Raw genomic sequence first — 21,681 nt, 5'->3', positions numbered from 1 at the left:
CACGGCCAGTAGAACAAATAAATACATTAATAGATAATTGTTTATCATTGATATTCCTGGCCTTTTTTTCAAATTTATCAATATTCTGAACAGGCATTGGATATTCTAAACCCTCCATTGCCTCATCAAAATCATTTTCATGTTGTTTATAATAAGTTATTCTCTCAGGATGCCTTGAAACTGGATACAAAGCAGCTAAAATACACCACAAAAAGCATTTCTGGTCATTATTTTTTATATTAACCACGGCTCTTTTGTTTTTGATATTGGCAGGTAATGGCACATAAGTGGAACCTTGTAATGGGCTGAATTCATAAATATTAACATATAACTTGTGTGAAGTTCCGCATAGGCTCCATCCAGACTCTTTTGCTGCAAATTCAGAGTGTTTAATATTCAATTGATCTATCAAACTGCTTATTATTTTGTCTGAATTTGCATTTGAATATACCGGTACAGTTTCTGTTATGTGGGGCTGTGTAAATTTTGTGCCATTTGGCTTCTTATATTGTGTAAACAATTTGAGAGACAGCTTATAAGAGCTATTTTGTGCATTTAGAATTGCCTGCACATCTGGATTTATACTGTTCAAAAAATTCTTAATGTCACATCTTGGCTCTGATACAAAACGGTGATCCCTTAATTGGCCATTAAAACTGCTATGGATGGGTTCATAGCGTGGCTGCTTTGCTGGTCCAGCATTAACAGGTGTTTCGTGCTTCCTTTTCAGACCAGATGTAGATGGTTGAGGGGGCAATGTTGATAACTGTGCAGAACAAGAGCCCACATGTCTATTGAAATATGCCTTGCTAAATATTTTGTGGCATTTAGGACATATTTTAGTGGGAGTTCTATATTTGCCTGGGTCACAATTCTTTTAATATCTGGCCCAATTGGGGCTGGATATATTCTTTTTACACTGATTGCAATATTTTTGATTTGGCATTTTTGTTGTTGGTTTATTATATAAGATTTCCTGGGGTTCAATTCAAAATTTTGTACTTAATATATATATATATTTTGTTCAGCTGTGTGCTTTGTTTATTTCTTGTGTATATTTAATATGTTAATATTATTAATTTTTATTCTCAGTTTATTATATAAAATTTTTTGGGTTTTAAACCAAAACTCTATGCTTATTATGACAGGTTGTAAAGCTAATAGCCTACAAGTGGAAAAAGAGAATAAATATTGATCTACACTGACCTTCCGCAAATGCCTGCACAGACATGCATGTCCTAGAAAGGCAATGACCTAGCGCTGAGTGTTATGTATTGATTTTTGTATAACAGGCTGGGACAGATATAAGCCTGACTCTAAATAAGAGTGGATTACAACAAACAAGCTGGATGCAACAAATATCAGATTTTTTATACAAAATATAAGCCCTTTTTGTTCAATATACCAGAAATATATTTAATATGAATTATATATTAAACCAAACAGGCCTGTAAGTATGAGAAGCACTGTAACAACACATCTGTACTCTTCAACAACTCTTACAATACTGGCTGATATGCAATGCAAAATCTCTTTATATAGCCTAAGCACAGATCGCATTGAAAGCATCTGAAACAATAAGCCAATCAGAATAAAACACATCATCACATTATGTCTTAACCAACCAATCAGAAAACAACACATGTCTAATAATTTATTGCTTAATATTGGGTAATAATTTGTTGCAAAACATGATGCAATATAAATAAACCAGAAATAGGCCACAAGTGGACCGGAAGTAGGCAAACCGGAAGTGGACCGGAAGTGAACCGGAAGTGGACCGGAAGTGGACCGGAAGTGGACCGGAAGTGGACCGGAAGTAAATATGTGTGGGTGGGTGTGGGTGTGTGTGTGTGAGGGTGGGTGTGGGTGTGTGTTAATACGTTTGGCGTAGTTTTAGGTGTGGGCAAAAAAAATATCAAGAGGGGCATATTTTTAACAAATTTATGGACAACAATCTCACAGAAGTGCCTTTTATAAGTGTAGGCAAATCAATCTGAGGGGGGTCATCATTTGTACACTAGGATTCAAAATTCTTAGAATTAAGAGCATATCACACTTGAAGAATTGGGGAATAAGAGCATCTTGGCATAATTTTAAGTGTGGGCAAATCGGGCTGTTTAATTATATGAGCTCATCATTTGTACACCTGTAAGTGGTGCTGGTTGTACCACAAATCACACTACTAAATATACTTTAGAAACAAATATGGCGTTACTGTGGGCTACTACAACTTGTATACGTGACATCACTCAGTATGTCTCAATTTACTCGTGGCAATTTCATTCCCAAGTAATCGATCAAAACTCGACAACCGTTAACGTTAGCTAAAATCTGATTGCAGATTTTGAAAGATCATATCAATTTACGTATTCTGTACAGATCTATCTTGTGTACTTCGGAAATGGCAGGCGTGAAAAGAGATATAAGAAGTGATATTGTTGAAAAGTTTCGTTAAACTTGTAACAATGTGTATATAATATCAAAATAACTATATTATAGAGTGAAGTCCCCTGATCAGGGGTGCCCACAGGGGGAGTATTATGGCGCATCTCCATCGAGATTTTTGCGGGAGATTTTTTCCCTTCAAATAATATAAATTGAACATTTACATAGTTTTCTAAAATATATCTAAAAAAATTACTCTTTAAATGCACCATATTTAATCCATTAGATGAAGAAACGAACGTATTTAGGGCAGGTGGACGTTGGGTCCACCCAACTTGGGGAGGGGGGATTTTTATGATAAAAATTTGACGTGAACAATACAGTATTGGTCACAAGTTACCGTTGCTGTTACATACATAGCAATTGGTAGGGTTCCAAGGAAATTGAAACGCGTAATATGTGCTATCGGGGTGAGGAGGGGGGCAATATCCAACTCTTACAAATTAGGTCTTAAATTGACACGTGCATTATGGGGGGTATTGAGAATTAAACTTTTTTGGGGGGGCAATATTCAACTCTTGAATATCAGTGTTAAGTCTTAGATTGTGGCGGGTATTTAAGTTATTTTAGTTTAATTGAGCATTAAATTGAGGGGGTATCCCATCCTTGTGTATTACTCTTATCTTACACTGTTCTGGTGACTGAGAATTATTTGTTTTGAAGGAGACAATATCCACTCTTCAATATAAACAGCAAGTCTAATATTGGGACGGAAATTTTGGTGGAAGGATTGAGTATTAAATTTAAAGGGGAAGATATGAAGCTCTTGATAAAGTGTTAAATTTTATATTGTCAAGGGATTTCTATAGTGGAGAGAGAGTGAATATTATATTTCGGGGACTATTATTAGCGAAATGGTATTTACAAGTTTCTGGCACCGAACGTGCGAAAAGAGAAGCTGAAAAAAATTAAATATCACGGGATCCTAAGAAAGTATTGACAGCACATTAAATTAATATTCTTCAATGCCTGCAAAGAAATGGATGTAAATATTTTCTTGCTAGCTTCACTCGCAATGATTGCGGATTTTTCCTCCTGAACCGGAATTGATTTTTTTTTTAAATTGTTGGACATTTAACAAACCTGATGCATTCCTCTAAAACTAAGGAAATGTTTACTACTTATTGTTTTTCCGTTTTGCTTATCTTCTTTATCTGTCTGTCTAAAGTCCCGTCAGGCATCATTACCCTCTTAGCCTATGGACAGCGTTGTGTTGTGGCTAATGCGTAGAATTGTAATTAAGGGATCCCGGTTTTCTCTTGTGTGACTCAGCTGTTAGCATATGCAGATGATGTAGACTAACTGGGGGATGATATAAATACAATTAAGAATAATGCTAAAATATTTTTCAAAGCGGCTAAAGAGATAGGTTTGGAAGTTAGCAAAGAGAAAACTAAATATATGCTTACAGGCCGAAACTAAGTGTTAGGTAATAATCAAAATCTAATTATTGATAACCACTTGTCTGAACCAGTTTCCAAATTCAACTACATTGGAGTAATACTAACAAATGAAAATGAGATTAAAGAGGAAATAAAAAGCAGACTTAATTCAGGAAATGCATGTTACTTTTCTCTTCATAAACTTTTGTCTTCTCGTTTAATATCTAAGAAACTAAAAGTTAAAATATACAAAACAGTAATTTTGCCTGTAATATTATATGGGTGTGAAACTTGGTCCCTTACATTGAAAGAGGAACATAAATTGAGAGTATTTGAAAAGAAGATCCTTAGGAAAATATTTGGGCCTAAAAGGGATGAGGAGACAGGTGAGTGGAGAAGGTTATAAGTTATAAGTACATAATTTGTATTGAGGTCCAGATATTATTAGAATGATTAAATCAATAAGACTTAGGTGGGCAGGCCATGTGGCAAGAATGGAAGATGAAAGAAGAGTTTACAGGATTCTTGTTGGGAAACCTGATGGTAATAGACCAATAGGAAGACCAAGACGAAGATTGATGGATAACGTTGAGAGTGGATAGATCTTGCTCAGTATAGGGACAGATGGAAGGCCTGTGTTGCTGCAGCCATGAACCTTCGGGTTCAAGAAGACTAGAGAGTTAGTTAGTTGGTTTTCTGTTGCCGGTCGAGGCACATTACACATATATTCTGATTCAACTTTAAATTGTAAGACGATACTCGAATATGTGCATAAAGTGTACTCAAATGAAAGTTAGCCATAACCTTTTGCTCTTTTGCCAAAATACTGAGAAAATATGGTAAAATATGGGAATGGCTGCTTAAAGAGAATATGTAACCTCCGCTCCTACCCTCATATTTTCCGTACGAAATCCATAGGAACTCCACTGTATCTGTCTCTTTACAAAGAAAACATGTCACCTTCATCCTCACCTCTTTTTAGCAACGTTACTTGGATATCTCATTCTCGTTTGAAAGATATTCGTTGTGTTTATCTACTGTTGCTTTGAGATCTCGAGACTTTGTCCAGGTAAAGCACGCTAGAGACACCTGGTGTACAAATCGTCGACGACTTTATTGGCCTTTGTAGTGAGCTGCCCTCTTCAGGGCGTTTTGTTAACTGACTCAATGGAGAATCCGTACTCAAATTGATCTACAGCTTTGCTTTGTATGAGAAATTTCTAATCGCCAGATTCACACAGGCTTGTACCTTGAATTGAATTATTCCTTTATATAAATTTAACATTGATATTAATTGATTAATGTGCCTTAACCTTCGAATCAAATACATTTATAAATCAGTGTCCATTTTAGCAAGGACCTTTTAAAAAAAACATTTCTAACTATTTTAGAAATCATGATGCAAATTTTCCATCTTGTATGTTTCATTTGCTCCATGATCTCTCTAGCGATTAGTTTAATAAATTTTTAGATCGATGGTATTTCGGCGTGTCGTAATTCACACGCACACAAAAAGAACACATTAGATTACTTTGAAAATTATCACCTCCCAATCTTCACTCTCCACTCTGGTTACTACTGCTGTAACCTACGCAATAACGCTATATTTGTCCCTGAAAATATTTTACCTCTATCGGTTGCTTCTACACCCCTAACAAGATATGTGCTATCTTCTATATTATATACTTGCTTTCAATTAGATGCATGCAAATACGGTACTGAAGTTCAAAAATTGAAACTTGAAGCCGGATGTTCTTTGTGAGTGACCCTCATCAATTTCATCATATCAACACTCATCTTCATCTTATCGATTTGCCGAGCAGGGGCAGAAAGAGCGAAGTAAAATTAACGAAATCAATCAATCTAACTTAAAGAAGGTAAATCGATATCTATAATGCAAATTCTAAAGAATAAGGCAATTATTTGTTATGTGTATATTACCTTAAGATTTCTCTTTCGAGTGCCGTTGGCGTAAAGTTTATAGATGCAATAATCACGATTATATTATGATATATGAGACGGAAGCGTAGTTATCTGGCCGACATTTTGAAACCTTCGTAGTTGGTCCACGCAAACCCGTATCATCATTCATCCTCATCTTCGCGATTAGCCAAAAGTTGCTGAAAAGCGAAGTGAAATAAACCAAATTAATCAAGCACGCAGGCAACATGAAATTTTGTGGAAATTTTCAGTAAGTTACTCATATTCAGGGACAAGAAAACTAACTCTGCGGCAATTTTAAAGTTTACCCTCTATTTGGTAAGGTATAAACCTAAAATGACTTACGTATGTAAAAACACAGTGGTCATCGTTCCAAGACTAGGCGCTGACATCGCGTCGCTTAAACGCTATCCTTCATTTTCCAACCAAACTTAGCATGTAATGGAAAAAAATTAAAGTTCTTTTAATGATCTTTCCCCAAGTGTTGAATAGTATTTTCGCTAATTAGCCATTTATGTGCAAAATTCTTTGAAGCAAATGTAATTTCTTTAGAATTTCGTTTTCAACATTTTTATTATCTAAATATATCTTTGAAAGTGTATTCCAACATAAGGTGGTAAAATAAAGCTTCATGAAGGATTTTGAAAATTTGTTATTTTGTTCTGTTCTGTTCTATTTGTTGAGAAGCTGACTTTAAACAGAGGAAGGAAAGAGACCAAGAATCCAATGGGCGTCGTGTCCAATAAAACGACGATAATCTTTGGACCCTACATCAAAAATTGTTTTGACCGTGTGTAGATAAAGTGTAAAACTTTCATGCTTTTTCCCCACAAACGTACTATTTTCTCACTAATGGCGTTACTACTGGGCTAATGTTTACATTGTTTTGCATAGCCCAGTTATATATACACGTATGTTAGCTATATCTGCTTGCAGTTTCAACAACATTGAGTTCATATCTTAATGGTAAAGAATATCATTCACTACTGTTTTCTAGTATCTCCAAACCTGTCTTGTCCCCCTGATTCTGTGATTTTCTTCGGCAGGGGAAATCCACGAATGATCTTGTCTTCTACAGAACTTTCGACACCGTCCAACATCCACTTCAACCATCTCACCAGACATACCTGTCGAAAAATAAGTATATTGTTAGAAATACATTTTATATATGCATGTGTATGTAAAGTATTATTCAATTACAGAAATGAAATGTTCTTTTGGAATAGACAACAACAGATAGCCTACTAGTGACCAAATCTGGCCCATTTCTTCAGAATCAGCAAATAATATAGTCAAAATTTCAAAATTTAGTAAGATCGAAAATGAATTTTTGTTTTTGATAAGTAAAACCTCACATTTTTTGTTAATCAATTAATTAGATTCCTTTGGCAAGTTCCCGGGTTTGATACCCGGTGGAGGAACAAGTGATTCGGATCCCACTTTAAACTGTAGATCCAGTCCCGATTAGCCTTACTGAGCATAAAGTGGACTTAAAATACCAAATCAATTAATCAATCAATCAAAACCTCTGGTAAGTTCATTTTTAAAATTATTTTTAGAACATTGTCAGTGGGATATGTAAACCTACATAGTGGATATCAGGATATCAGAATTGTTTGAAACATGATTATCGGTACTCGTCGCAACAAATAAACTACAGCACATGTCGAATGAACGAAGTTCAAGATCTGATATTAATACAGGGTGATTATAAAGTTTCTATCTATATTTGTGAAAACGACTGATTTCTTCTTTCCATTGTACATTATATGAAAGTTGCTGACTAATGATGAGAGAATAGCTGAGGTGTGTGGACGTATGCAGGGATTAAGCTTCAAAAAGGTTCACATAACTTTCGAAAGGAAATTCCAAAAATGCTCCAACCAAGGATATTGGTTCAAAACATTTAAGCGAATAGGCACTGTACTGACGCTAAACATTCTTGTGCCCAGCGTAGCAGCCGACACAGTGCAACGGGTAGAAGATGCCAACACTAGAAGTTTAAGCAGGGAGCTGTTGTTTCCACAACCGACTGTGTGGAAGATACTCCGTTACAGTATAGAAAAACGGTCAAACTACCTTTAGGTGGTGCACATGTAAGAGAGGGAGGACTGTGCTGGTCGTGATACAATGTGTGCAGAGCTGTTACAGGCAGTGAAGGAGGAAGCTTTGATCACCCCTTTTCAACACCTACGCCAACGTATCCAGACGTTGTGCTCAACGTGACACCGGCAATGGTCTTAAAGGTGTTTGGTGAAACGATGAGACGTTCAGATTCATGTGTAGACATGCAGAGTGCTCATGTGGAAGTACGTTGAGGTGACACTTTAATGGATTTTCTTCTGTACACCACTTATCACGTCCGATATTTTTTCTTTCAATCTTGATTATGTGTTACCAAATACTAGAGAGTTCATTCAATACATTTGTTTTAATCTCTAGCCTCTTTTTCTCAAAAATGGATCGAGACTTTATAATCACCCTGCATATAAAATTTACTAATTTGATGCAGTCGATTATGTTGATTATTTCATGCATTGATAAAACACATCCAATTTTAAATCACCTGAAAATGATGTTCATGTAATCCCATACGTAGGACTGTTTATTATTTTGATGTTCATTCGTATAACTCAAAATTATTGGGATGCAAAAAAAATCTCGATATATGAACGTCCTTACACTAATATTATTTTATTGCAATGCAAAAATTTATCCATTTTTAAAAAAATATTAAATAAACATTTATATCTTGTTATTAAAAATTAAATATAATATTTTAAAATATAATATAATTATTTATCAAAATGCTTTAAAAATGATAAAATTATCATTCATTTTTAACATATCCTGAAATGTCTAATGTTTCCGTGAAATGGATTCTCAAATTCAAAATAGTACTTTGTTTTGGAAAAGTTATTTTTGTACGTTAAGGTTTAATATTCTTCATGTCATTTATTTAGTTGAAATTAATCTACCTCATTAAATTAATACTTGATTAATTGCTGAACCATTTTAGGAATAGAGTGGTTTTATCTAATACTAGGAAAAATGTTTTAATGCTTAACACATATTATGATGTAAGATAGAGATAAAATAAAGTAAATTTTTATGACCTTTCAAGGAAATCTAAAAGTGTAGAGCATAATATGAATAATGAAAATACTTTATAGCAGCAGACTATTGCAGATTTAAAAGGAGCATTTTACTGCCAACACAATGGGATAATTAAATTCAGTAGCTGTTTTAAAATGATTCATTTACGAGTTAAAGCAAATTAACTTTGGCTGATATTAAATACAATGTAGTGACAATTTAGAAAATTATCCAAATCAACGAATTTCACAGCTTTTTCTATTTCTGGTCGGAAAGAGAAGACAATGTTATGTTGTATTTACCGAAGCATGTAAAAAGTTTTTATGTTTTTCATTAAAGTAATGAATAAGTAGACCATACAAATCTTCATATTCTTTGTACGATTCTAATTTGAAGCGCGAATGAAAAGCATGAAAAACATTTCCTTTTGCATTAAGCAACCAAATGTTTACAAACTTCTGTGGAACTGTACGAAAAAATCTGTGAGATTTTCAGCCACAGAATCTATATCCAAGCTGATCTATTTTTAGTAGTTGTTATGCTTATTCCTATATAAACGTCAACAACATCAAAGAAATAGCAACGGACGTACTGAGTCAACTCTCAACGATCTTTAACCTTCTCCTACATTTCTCCCTTCCTCAGAATCCAGAAATAGACGCCCTAAACTATCGGATTGTGCGTGAGGTTTCCCTAATTTATTGCGTGTTTCCGCGTCAGGCGAACAGACGCCTGCCCAACAGCTTCTATTTCTCAGCCAAGTAGGTGAAACCCACTCGAAACTAAAAATGACCTAGGGTAGGATAAAATTAATGTAACAACTCTTGGTCAATGTTTATTTTCGTACTTTGAAAAACGTTCGCAGTCTATTGAACAGATTTTCAAACATGTGAACATCATTAATTACATTTTGTTTATCCTATTGCTGATAAATATGAACGTGCCACTATATTTTATGTATATTTTTGGAAAAGGAACTGCAGCTTCTCAAGTATATGTAAAAAAGAGATTTATAGTAAATACAAAATACAATAATAGGTGTAATTGCTAAGCGGAATTTGAGACCAATACCGATAGAAATATAATTTTACAATAATCAAAAATAGTTAACGGTTTTATTTCGGAATTGAATTTTTTATCATTGACAGGAAAAGCAAACAGACTCGTTCCCACAATAGGGTCTCCCCGATGACGGAGTGGTACCGTCGTAGCCTTGTAATCAAGGGGTCCAGGGTTTAATACCCGGTGGAGGCACTCACTGGTTCTGATCCCACTTTAAACTGTAGGTCCAGTCCAGATTAGCCTTACTGTGCATAAAGTGGACTTAAAACACTAACTCAATCAAAATAAATATTAATTAAATTGTGCTGTTATCTTATACATGAGCTCAAGCGTAGCCGAATAGTGTCGTCCAAAGTGATGTAGTGGATATCAGAGCGCTCTACAACACCAGAGATCCCGGGTTCTAATCCTGGGATATCATGTCCCGTCCGGTTTGAAGATAGCAAAGTAATAATGACTAACAGAAATTAAGGAAAATATTGAGTTATGAATGCAAGAAAATAACAGGAGTTTTAAGAAGGCAATAGAGCATTAAGCTTATTTAAAATTTCGTTCGCATTTCGGCCCTTGGTGCGAGTGGTCCCGGGTTCGATCACCTGTAGCGTGTCCACTCGATCCAGCATCGTGAGGATAATTGAGGAGCTACTTAAAGTAATAGTAGCCGACTCCAGACAGAAGATACCGGATTGGACACTCGACGCAATGACAACGCATCGCTCATTGGCAAGTCGCTTAGCGAACGATAGTGATAGCCTATATGTTAGGCTACCAGACAGGCACCTATCTAGAAATATATTTCTGGGGTCCCAATCAAGAGTCTCATAATAATAATAATAATAATAATAATAATAATAATAATAATAATAATAATAATAATAAAACAACCAGTAACGTGCATTTAAGGAGTAGCTAGTCTAGCAGAGATAGATAAATCAATCTCACATCTCTAATTATTTTCAAATCATAATATTTATTGTCTTGTTGAACCCACAGTTCATATGCAATCCTTTTTTTCACGCGCTTCTAGTTCCTCGGTGCGATCAGGGGGAAGGCTGGAAGGAGCTACTCTAGCTGGCTTCTCCTCCGCCTCACCAGTTCTAGGTAGAAACAGACCCCGGAAGGGAAAGAGAAGATTTTTGCCTCTACCTCCCTTGCCCCCTCGCCCCCCGCTGCAATGATTGAAAGGTCGTGGTTTCAAGTGCCCCAGTCTATCTCCTATAGGAACACATAGGGGATTTGTTTCTCCTCGATTCCTTTGTAAATCATCCAAGAACTCAAGGGGAATATTTCTGCAGTACGTATGTACTTTTTTTTTTAAATTTATTAAATTTTAGTTATTTTATTATTTTAATTATTTAATTTTAGTACTTGGTAAGTCTTTCTGGGGTGGTCCGGACTCCCTGGACCCCCAATAAATACGTCCTTGCTGCCAGATGCAGTTTCCCCACTACGTTCGTGAACTGTCCTTGTCTTGATTTCTTAATAGTAAAGATTCTCAGCGGCCAGTCTTTCAAATAATTCATAGCTCCATTAGGTATCAAGAACTTTCTCTTGAGCCTTCCGATGGAGCAGTGGTAGCGTCGTTGCCTTGTAATCAAGGGGTCCCGGGTTCGTTACCCGGTGGAGGCACATGATACAGTGGTTCGGATCCCACTTTAAACCGTAGGTCCAGTCCCGATTAGCCTTCATGTGCATAAAGTGGACTTTAAACACCAACTCAAACTCACAGAACTTTTTCTGCTGCATCACTCATACTACTGTGTCAGCTAAGGTGTTGGTATAAAATTTAAACAATTCAGCTATATTTCGTTGCTAATCAATTTTAAATTTTAAAAAAAATCATTGTCACATACTGCAGTGAAAGCAGTGTATTCTGATTGATTGAATTGTTGTTTTAAGGCAACTTTATGCACAGAAAGGCCAATCGTTGATTGATTGATTGATTGATTGATTTAGTTTATTTTACTTCGCGTTTTGTGCCTCTTGGCTAATTTGCGAAGATGGGGATGAGTGATGAAATGATGAAATTGATGAATGGACATTCACAAACAACCAAGCCCGACCAGGATTCGAACCCGGAACCCTTGGCGTCGCAGCGCGATGTGCTAACCACTCGGCCACAGGGTCGAGAAAGGCCAATCGGGAGTGGGCCTACAGTTTAAAATGGGATCCGAACCACTGTGCCTCCACCGGGTATCGCACTCGGGATCATTTGATTACAAGGCGACGACGTTACCACTACGCCATTTGGGAGGCTAGTGTGTTCTGAATTCGAATTCCAACAAGAGTAACTCCGCAATAGCAGTCACAGTTGTACAGTAGCGTTGCTCTCTTTCTACAACCTTGTAGGTATGCAACCCAAATAACACTTCAAATTGGCAGGATTACACATACCTAGGTAATTTAGGTAAGTAACTTCCAATAGAACAAACATAACATGTATGTGTCGCTTTATATTAAATCACTTTGGACTATAACTGTACGTGATCATCCAATATGTAATTCTCCATAATTTATTTATTTATGCAGCACAAAAATTATTTCTAAGCTTTGTAAACTTGTTTAGCCTTCCAAAAAATACCAATTAAATAATAATTTGATTGATTTGGTGTTTTAAGTCCACTTTATGCACAGTAAGGCTAATCGGGACTTGACCTACAGTTTAAAGTGGGATCCGAACCACTATGTGTCTCCGCTGGGTATCGAACCCGGAACCCCTTGATTACAATGTGACGACGCTACCATTGCGCCATAGGGGAGGCCTTATTTTGGGAACGAGTCTGTCTGCTTTTCCTGTCGAATATTACAGACTGTACTGAAGCACTGAAGTTTTGTTTTTACATTCATTTCATTCACAGATAGTCTAATCGGGAAGAGCTCCCAGCCAACTCCATCTCTACCTAATCATCCTCATTCCCAAGCACTCTTCTTCTTTCATTCTTTCTTCGAAAAGACCCGCAAGAGAGCCAAGTTTTGCGCGTACTGTATCTTCGATCTTCACCTGGCAACTTTGCAGGTCTAAATTTCACTTCCTTTTCCACAATTTCTCTTTCCTCTACGACTGAAGATGCGGCCCGCAGCTGCGAAAATTTAAATGTTTCCGGTGTGTGGTGAATGTTTCTTATTTGAAAATTGTCTACAATAAATGTGACTACCCTTTCTCCCAAAACTACTCTCACTTTTTGATAATATGATAACATCACTTTCAATCAGGAGGTCTGTGCTTTTCATAATATTCAAATTAGGAGTTTGTTTTCCTTATCACGGATTTGTCCAATGTCCGATTTTTATAACAAATACGTATAATAATGTGCCATCCACATTGAAAGGCTGAAGATATTGCTCGCTACAGTAATTCTCCACGATAATTAGTTGGCATCATTCAAATTTTTGTAGCACAAATGATTGTTATACTAAACTGAATATCCTTCATGTGTAAAGATGGTTGAAATTAAGGGATTTGAAGGATCTGTAAATTATATTTTTGCCACTGAACTTCCTGTCCCAAACATACACTTATGTTTCAAAATACCTACGAAAAATTAAAAATGAAACAAGGAGATGTAAATTAAAGATGCTTCCAAACATATATTCAGTTTTATCTGTAATCTACATAAAAAAAAATTAATGCAAAATCTTTGATTTGAAGAAATATAATACTGGGAAGAGTGTGAAATGCTTCTAGACAATTGACTCTTAAAGGTCGTCCTCATTAATTTTAACCTCTCCTGATAATATTCTATAATGAAGGTGGTAAGACAATACTAGGAAGAGGCTCTGTGTATGTTATGGATGTAATGCTTTCGTAGGTATATTTATTTGTAATTCTAACTGATGGAAGTGCTTCTGAAACAAATTTCAGCGTGTCACCAAATACAAGAAATACATTATCATCGTCATCCATCGCCCTGCTACGACTACCACAGTGAGATAATATCAGAGATGAAATAATGAACAAGAAAAACTAGCAATTACAAAGCAGCTGTCTTACTCGATTAATGCAGAACTGCTACCTTAGCCATAGTTTGTTATTTGAATTCATTCATTCCTTTATTTTGGACCTAACAACTTTTATGCCGTTTTTGTCCTTTGCAATATACATATAAAATATACATAATTGTTTTACATTAAAATTATCAGTCTTTCCCGCTATTTACAGATATTAGATTAGAAAAAGAAAACACTTTGTCTTTTACAATTGTACGTTACACTTCATTAAATATGTTAACAAACTATAACCCATTTTTACATATGTATTGACAACAAAACTTGATAGATTTATTGGAAACTGAACCTATAAAGTTTTATACAAGATATTTCTCTCTCTATTGGGCATTCCAGTATTATATGCAGTTTTCCAACCACATTCACATCTCTTATTGTTCGTTATTCCAATTCTGGATAAATTTTGCCTAGTACACAAATGACCCGATCTCAGTCTATTATTTAAAACAATGATATTTCTTGTACCACTGACATGATGAAACCATGGTTATTGTTGTTTGAATTAAGCAAATGGTCTGTATGATTCTCCAACTGTTACAAGTTCATTATGACACCAATCAAAGCATTCATTTAAAATTTTATTCTTTACTCTAGGGAGAAGATCAGTATAGTATAATGATATGTCCATAATACACTGCCTTCCAAAAGTAAAGCACGCAATTCAAATTTTCAAAAGAGTATTTGAATTTGAGTAGCTAAAAATTTCTGCGGATGTAGATGTCAGTTTTTATGTGTAGCTTCCTTTTTTTAAGTAGAAAGTGAATTATTTGTACCTACGTGCTTAATCTGTGCTCTTGAAATAGCATAAAAGCGAGGATTTCGTGCAAGAAACATCACACTTTCGTTGAAGACGCTAGCATTCTGAAGGGTTTGAGGTGCATTAAAAGCTGATACAAAGTGTTTATAAATTTTGTAGGATTATTTTTTATAATATTCGTGTTTCTATGGCTGAAAGAAGACGAATGACAGATAGTAAGCGCTGGCGTGCTGTCGGACGCATTGAAGCAGGACAGTCAATCGAAGATGTCGATATTTTATTTGGCGTTCATCATTCGGTAATTTATCGATTATGGAAACAATTCCAAACAAGTCAAACAGTTGTCCGGAGAACTGTGCCCGGTCGTCCAAGGGTTACCGTCCCCTCTGATGATCGATATATTGTTATAGTCCCCAAGCGGAATCGACGAGCGACCTCCACAAATGTTACGTCCATGCTTGCAGCGGCACTTGGTAAGACAATATCTGCTAGTACTGTGCGCCGAAGGCTCCACATGAAGGAATTGTACGCCCGAGTACCACGTGTTTGTGTTACACTAACCATCCAAGCCAGAGGGGCAAGATTAAAGTGGTGTCGTCAACATGTCAATCGGACTCTCTCAGACTGGTGCAACGTCCTGTTCACGGACGAGTCCAGATTTGCCCTGGAATCATATGATAAGCGTGTAAGGGTCTGGAGAGAACGAGGCACACGCAATCAAGCCAAGAACATCATCGAACATCACTCATTCAGAGGTGGCAGCGTCATGGTGTGGGCTGGAATTTCAATGGGATATCGCACCGAGCTGCACATCTTTAAAGGCGGTTCTGTGACGGCTGCGCGGTATCTGGACGAAGCCCTAGACCCCATTGTGAGACTCTAGTCTGCAGTAGTTGGTCCTGATTTCTTCCTTATGGACGATAATGCCCGTCCCCATCGAGCAAACATCGTTGACGATTACCTGAAAAGTGAGAGCATTTCTCGTATGGAGTGGCCGGCGTATTCCCCCGACCTTAATCCCATTGAAAACCTTTGGGATGCAAACGGACGTTCTGTCTCTACATGTTTACCTCCTCCAGCCAGTCTCAGAGAGTTGGAAACTGTCCTAATGGAGGAATGGCCATTGTTCGCACCTGCGATGGTTGATCACCTCATTGCAACCATGGAAAATCGTTGTAAAGTTTGTGTGAAGGTCCGGGGTGGTCACATACCGTATTACTGTAAGTTTTGTTTGGTTTGTTTGCCTTTAAACATCATTATGTTAATGATCCAAATGTGACGTCATCATATAACTTACGAAAAGTACATTTTTTTTCATCTTTGTACACAATTCTTGTTTTCTTTAATGCATAAACACATTTGCTACCTTCATGTGCAATTTTGTGTTAATCAATGCTTTACTTTTCCATTTTTCTTGATTTTACCATCGCGTGATTAACGTTTGGAAGCGTGTTTATATTTTCAAGGCACGTTGCTTTCTTTGCACACTCATCAGAATTGGAATTGCCTGTAATATTACTATGTGCTTTAATCCAATAAAACTCAATGGTTTTTCCAGTTTTTTTTAATTCGTTGTTAAAATCAATGAAAAATGTTTCCATTGTATTTCTTAACAATGGCCTATCTTTCGTCTTAACGATTGTCTTGATTTAGTAAGTCCATGTATCCATGGAAAAATATTTATGAATGCCAAAGCATAAATATTCGAAATGCTCTTATTCGCTTTTGCTTCTACCAGTATCTAGTTCCCTACCTTTACAATTGCATCGAAATATAACAGTCAAGCTTCAATTTTATATAGTCAAAATAATCTATAAATGGAAAATGAGTAATTTGGTTTTTCTGGCTAAGATGTTCAACAGAAGGTACGTACAATAATTGCAGAAGTCTGTAGTTTATATTAAAAATAGGTGTAAGATAAATATTATAATAATACCTGTCTACTAAAAACAGTCTATAATTATATGCTTATATTATTGTGACGTCAATAATTTGAACCAATATGTTATAAATTCTATGCGTGTTTACAAAACACACGTAAATAACTTAGGGGAACCATATTTTGTACCTGAGTGATACACAATAATTTCAAATTAATGAATTAAATAAGGGCAACTAAAGAGTGAACATAAGTTTAGGACAATTGCAATAGCTCAGCTCATGTATGGCACAAAATTGAAATGTTGATGATCCGAACTGACTAACACTAAAACGTAATAATTTAAAAGTCCGAAATATACAATGAAAAGAACATCATAATAATGTCTGTACTTTAGCAGAAATATACATGTTTTTCGTTTATCTTACCTTGTTTTTCTCTCATAATATTTGGATAAATTACAAATATTACAAATATTACAGCGGTACTTATGGCTTTGACACATTCAAACATCGAACATGTGTTTTCACTTATACACCACTAAGGCTGTAATTATCTTGAAAGATAAAAAATTATGTTAATTATAATATAATATTAATGAAATCAATTTTGTGTATTTGTTATTAACCAGTTATAGACGACGATAGAAATACCATTATTTAATTAACCGCGTTTCGCCCTTCTTGATCAGTCTTATAACCAAAGATTTTCATGTATAAAAAAGACTGAAAGCAAAACAAATAGGTCCAGTAGAAGAATGACATAAAATTGCCATATACATTTGTGTGTGAGTGTGCGTGTACACAATTTTGTGAATCCATATTTCTAGCATTTAGAAAGACCCCAGTCCACCTCACAAATTACAAAATTAATAGTTTGTGGAAAACAAACATGTTTTGCTCCCCTCAATGAAAGTGTTGTAATACCATCTATAATTTAACCAGCACTTAACACTTATAATTAGTTATTAATAAATTTTACCTGGTTTCAAATTAGTTCTTAAATTTTTTTAAAGTTTACAGGCAGGTAATGTTAATGAATAGTGCAAATAGTATTTCATTTCTCCATTGCAGTAAAAAATGGAAGGTTTTATTATAAATTGATGAGATTGTTTTATTATATAAGTCATTATATTCACAATAGTTTCTTTCGTGGTTTCTATTCTTCTCTTTAGAATGAAAATGAATCATAACTCAACAGGTGATTTTTTTAAAGGCGTAACTTACTGTGCTTCACCTCTTGGTATTGATGTGTTTAGAATCTAGGCCTTCATTGGGAGATACTTCAAATCATTTCTACTTCTTTCTCTCCTCCTTTAACTACGAATTATTTTTCTGCTCTTCTACGACATCATATAACCGCAACCAGGTTTGTCTCCCACCTGGTCAGTTTCCTTACTTATGAATTTGTGGTTTTATCTAGGGACATTCTCTTTAAATGCCCTAACTATCAGTAAAAGCTGATAAAGGTACTCTATGCGACGGCTCTCTGTCTGTCTGCCCTTGTCTGTTCGTCTGTAACAACTATTTGCATCTCCAAAACTAGAAGAACTATAAAAACAAAATTTGATGGACCGATAGACCTACCAAATAATAACTTAGCATATCATAAATGAACCTGATGGATTCATCTGTCTAGCCTGTAGAGACAATCCATCAAAGGGATTTGTCGATGGTTTGGAATAAGCCAAATGTAAAGCTCTACATTTGTCTACAAATTAGGTCGTAGTAAACGCTAGTTTAAATCAACATAAATTACTTTGAGGGTTCCGTTTGTATGTCTATGGAGTCAAACAATTGAAAGTAAAAGATCAACACTTTTTTATGTTATCTCCGAAAACATTTGTTTGTAGTTTCCTTCCAGGTATCACCATGAAAGAAAACTAGCACCTCTGGGGAGGACGCCATATTGAATACCTTACCATAGAGCTGGAACAACGGATACAGCAACAAATTTGTATATGATACAAGTCCTTTAATTCACTTGGCATTATACAGTAATTAAATGCGTTTGCACACTGATAAAATACACTAAAGCCCACATCCGATAGGCTAGCTGAAAAATGTCCTTCCCGCTGCCGCGAGCCGACATGCACCATGCCGCTGTGTTAGAATATCACACTCCCAGAATTCCGCATCCTTACAAGAAGCTCCCAGCGGGAGTAAAATAAAAACAAATGAGGAACGGAAAGCAATACTATATACAATCATCAACAACATTCGAGTTATAAATACAAAATTTGGTGAGATCAAGCATCTCTGCATTATCTAAATTATGCTCTATACCCTTTCCCGTTCGACCCATCCATTTGTCTGTTCAAGTCAACAATCAAAACAAACAGATACATATAGATTTCTCACAAACTATATTTCTCACAAAAATAAAATATTGTGTAATAGAATCGAGTGGCCGCGGTGGCTCAGGCGGTAACGCGTCTGACTACCATGCTAGAGGTCCCGGGTTCGATCCCCGGCCGGTTCAAATCCGGGAACTTTTCTAACGGTGGAAGCGGCCCCGGCGCCTACCCAGCGTCGAATAACATGGGTACCTGGGGGAAACCCTGGGGGGTAAAGGCAGTCAGGGGCGTGATGCTGATCACATCACCCCCACTCACGATCGGATCAAGAAAGTGTGGGGCGTTACCCCCACACCCCCTATACGCCTTCATGGCGTGGTGCTATGCACAGGGGAACACTTTACCTTTTTTTAATACAATCGAAGTCAAATGCGAATTAATTATCGTCATTATTATTCTCATTAATTGTTAATTATAAAATGTGTAACCAATAAACCTGCATCGTGCCACCACAATCGTAACTCCAGGGTATGGAGCCACGAATTGGCAACACACCGCTCCTTGCTCCGGCTGGTCAGTTGGAACCACGAGTTCTCACCCAGGGATCGGATTAAGACGATCCCCAATCTTCCAGGAAAATAACCACCGAATTGCGACACGTCGCGGCAAATAAAATCCAAATACTTTAAGATTAGAATGTCCAAAAGTAGTTTTATCAACGATCGCGCGCGTACATACTTATTCGCATAAATTCAAAATATAATGTGTTGGTTCCTGCTCGCTCGTATGCAGTGATAAGTAACTTATTTATCACGACAGAATTCACGGACCGCCTTCATCGTTAATAGCAATACCTCAACTGCTTACCTCAAACGCGAGGCACAGTATAACACATTCTTCTTTCTTACAATACTACAAACTCATACCATAAAAATAACCAAGAAAATCTGATAATGTATATGTCAAATTAATGCTAATTAGCTAATTAGATATTACTATCTAGTAAGCTTTGGTTAAGGTTGGCAACAATTAAGAATGCCAACGTGGAACTTTTGACGTCGCCATTTACACGTTGCATCATTCCCCACTCCTAAAATAAACAGCCAATAGGATAACGCTATATTATTGAAAGCGAGGGAGAATTGCTTTGCTTTCATGTTACAATATTAAACTAGGAAAAAGAATAAAGAAATAAAGAAACTGATTTTATAAAATAACTCACATTTGCCCTTGCACATAAAATGATTAAATAAAGATTTAGTTTACGGATTTATAACGAAGACTACATTACTTCAATCTTGTCTATTGTGACATATCGGTATTAGCAAGAAATGTATTTAGCTTTTGTTTAAACAACATTTGCGTGAAAGATAGCAATAATCCTAGCCATCTTGGATTTGACAAATAAAGAAAACGTTGCATATACTGGATAATTATTAGCCTATAAAATATTAATTAATGTTGCAAAAATACGCGAATAATATAATAACATAAGATAAATCATAAATATATACATAAATTATGAAAACAATTAATTATAAATAATATAAAGCAAGTTATTAACTTGAAAGTATACGAATTAGATATATTCCAATAGACGAGTGCAATTTTACCCAAGTAGGATTTCGTGGTTACGTAGTAAATGCAGCTTCAACTTGTTTATTAATTTTTATATACAATATTCCTGATTTTTCTTGTTCTCCCAGAAACCCACAATCTCCATATTCGTATGCTTTTTCTCCGCTAGTACTAAGGCAACAAGACTCCGAGACATATGCAATAACTGGTCTAATGACTGTTCTGAATATTCTGGTCTTTATTCGTTTACACTAACGATGATTTCAAGATTGTTTCGTGAGAAAAACTACTTCCATCCGAGTTTCAGCATTCTCGAACAAATATAAATTAGCCTTGAATAATTGCGTGAATCATGTGTGTTATGGACTCCACGAGATTGCGGAGGTATGCAACATTGATTTGCAGTCACTATCGCCTCAGGATGTCCAGACGTTATTTCAGAGTACGTAGATGCCTGTTTTGATGTTTTCCTCGCTGTTCCAAATAGTCTCACAGATTCTTTGTGGGATTAAAATGTTGGAAATTAGAGAGCCAGTCGAGATGAGAAAGTGTTGCGGAATTCTCGTCATGCCACTTAGAAACAGTTCGAGACTGGTGCACACAGTTGTCCTGGAAGACAGTAGTATTCATATTCATTTTTTATAAAGAAAAACATTTGGTCATTCAGAATGCCGAGGTATCCGTGTTAGTTCAAGATCTCGGTCACTTGTACGAGAGGGCCCAGTTGACGGTGCAAAAGAACCACCACCAGCACATCGCAACCCCCCCCCCCTTTCCCCCACGTCCTGCTTGAAAAACACCTGTAGCACAATCCAAATTAATGCCTCTTTGGAACTACCGTGTGCTCGCATTATGGAATACAAACCAAAAGAGATTCGTATGAACCATATTACAAGTTTCCAGTCCTTCTGAGTGAAGTTTTGGTGCCGCATAGCCAGCCCATGTCGAACGTGCTGCTTTGTGAATCGCTGCTAGAATGAGCCTCTTCCGTGGTAGTCTTTTCCGCATGACCATCGCATGCAGTTCCCTTCTCAACGTCCTTTACGAAATTTGCTAGCATTCTTTGACTGTCTGGACACTGGAGCAGTTCCTGCAGGTTTGAAACCGATTTCCAGCTACTAGGCGTGTTCCACCCAAACACAAAGGCTTCTTTTCATCACTTCGTCAAGTCTGAATTTCGACCCACAACTGCTTGCTCACAACTGAAGAACACCACCTCTCCAGATTAACTGTACTA

The 21,681-nt window shown here is 36.3% G+C and overlaps 1 protein-coding gene across 1 annotated transcript in view; it reads right to left on the bottom strand.

Moving 5' to 3' along the window:
- The window catches only part of LOC145990222 (uncharacterized), a 70,716-nt gene that overhangs the window by 40,229 nt on the left and 8,806 nt on the right, over window positions 1–21,681 (bottom strand). The window contains exon 3 of the mRNA XM_083125896.1: window positions 6,780–6,898. Within this exon, the coding sequence (XP_082982022.1) occupies window positions 6,780–6,898 (119 nt within the window). The remainder of the gene's footprint in view (window positions 1–6,779; window positions 6,899–21,681) is intronic.

Source organism: Lepisma saccharinum, chromosome 7 (genome assembly GCF_977018435.1).
Source record: "Lepisma saccharinum chromosome 7, izLepSacc3.1, whole genome shotgun sequence".
NCBI classification, from domain to species: Eukaryota; Metazoa; Arthropoda; class Insecta; order Zygentoma; family Lepismatidae; genus Lepisma; species Lepisma saccharinum.
Note: the sequence above shows the minus strand (reverse complement) of the source record. Positions and strands in the feature narration are given on the sequence as shown.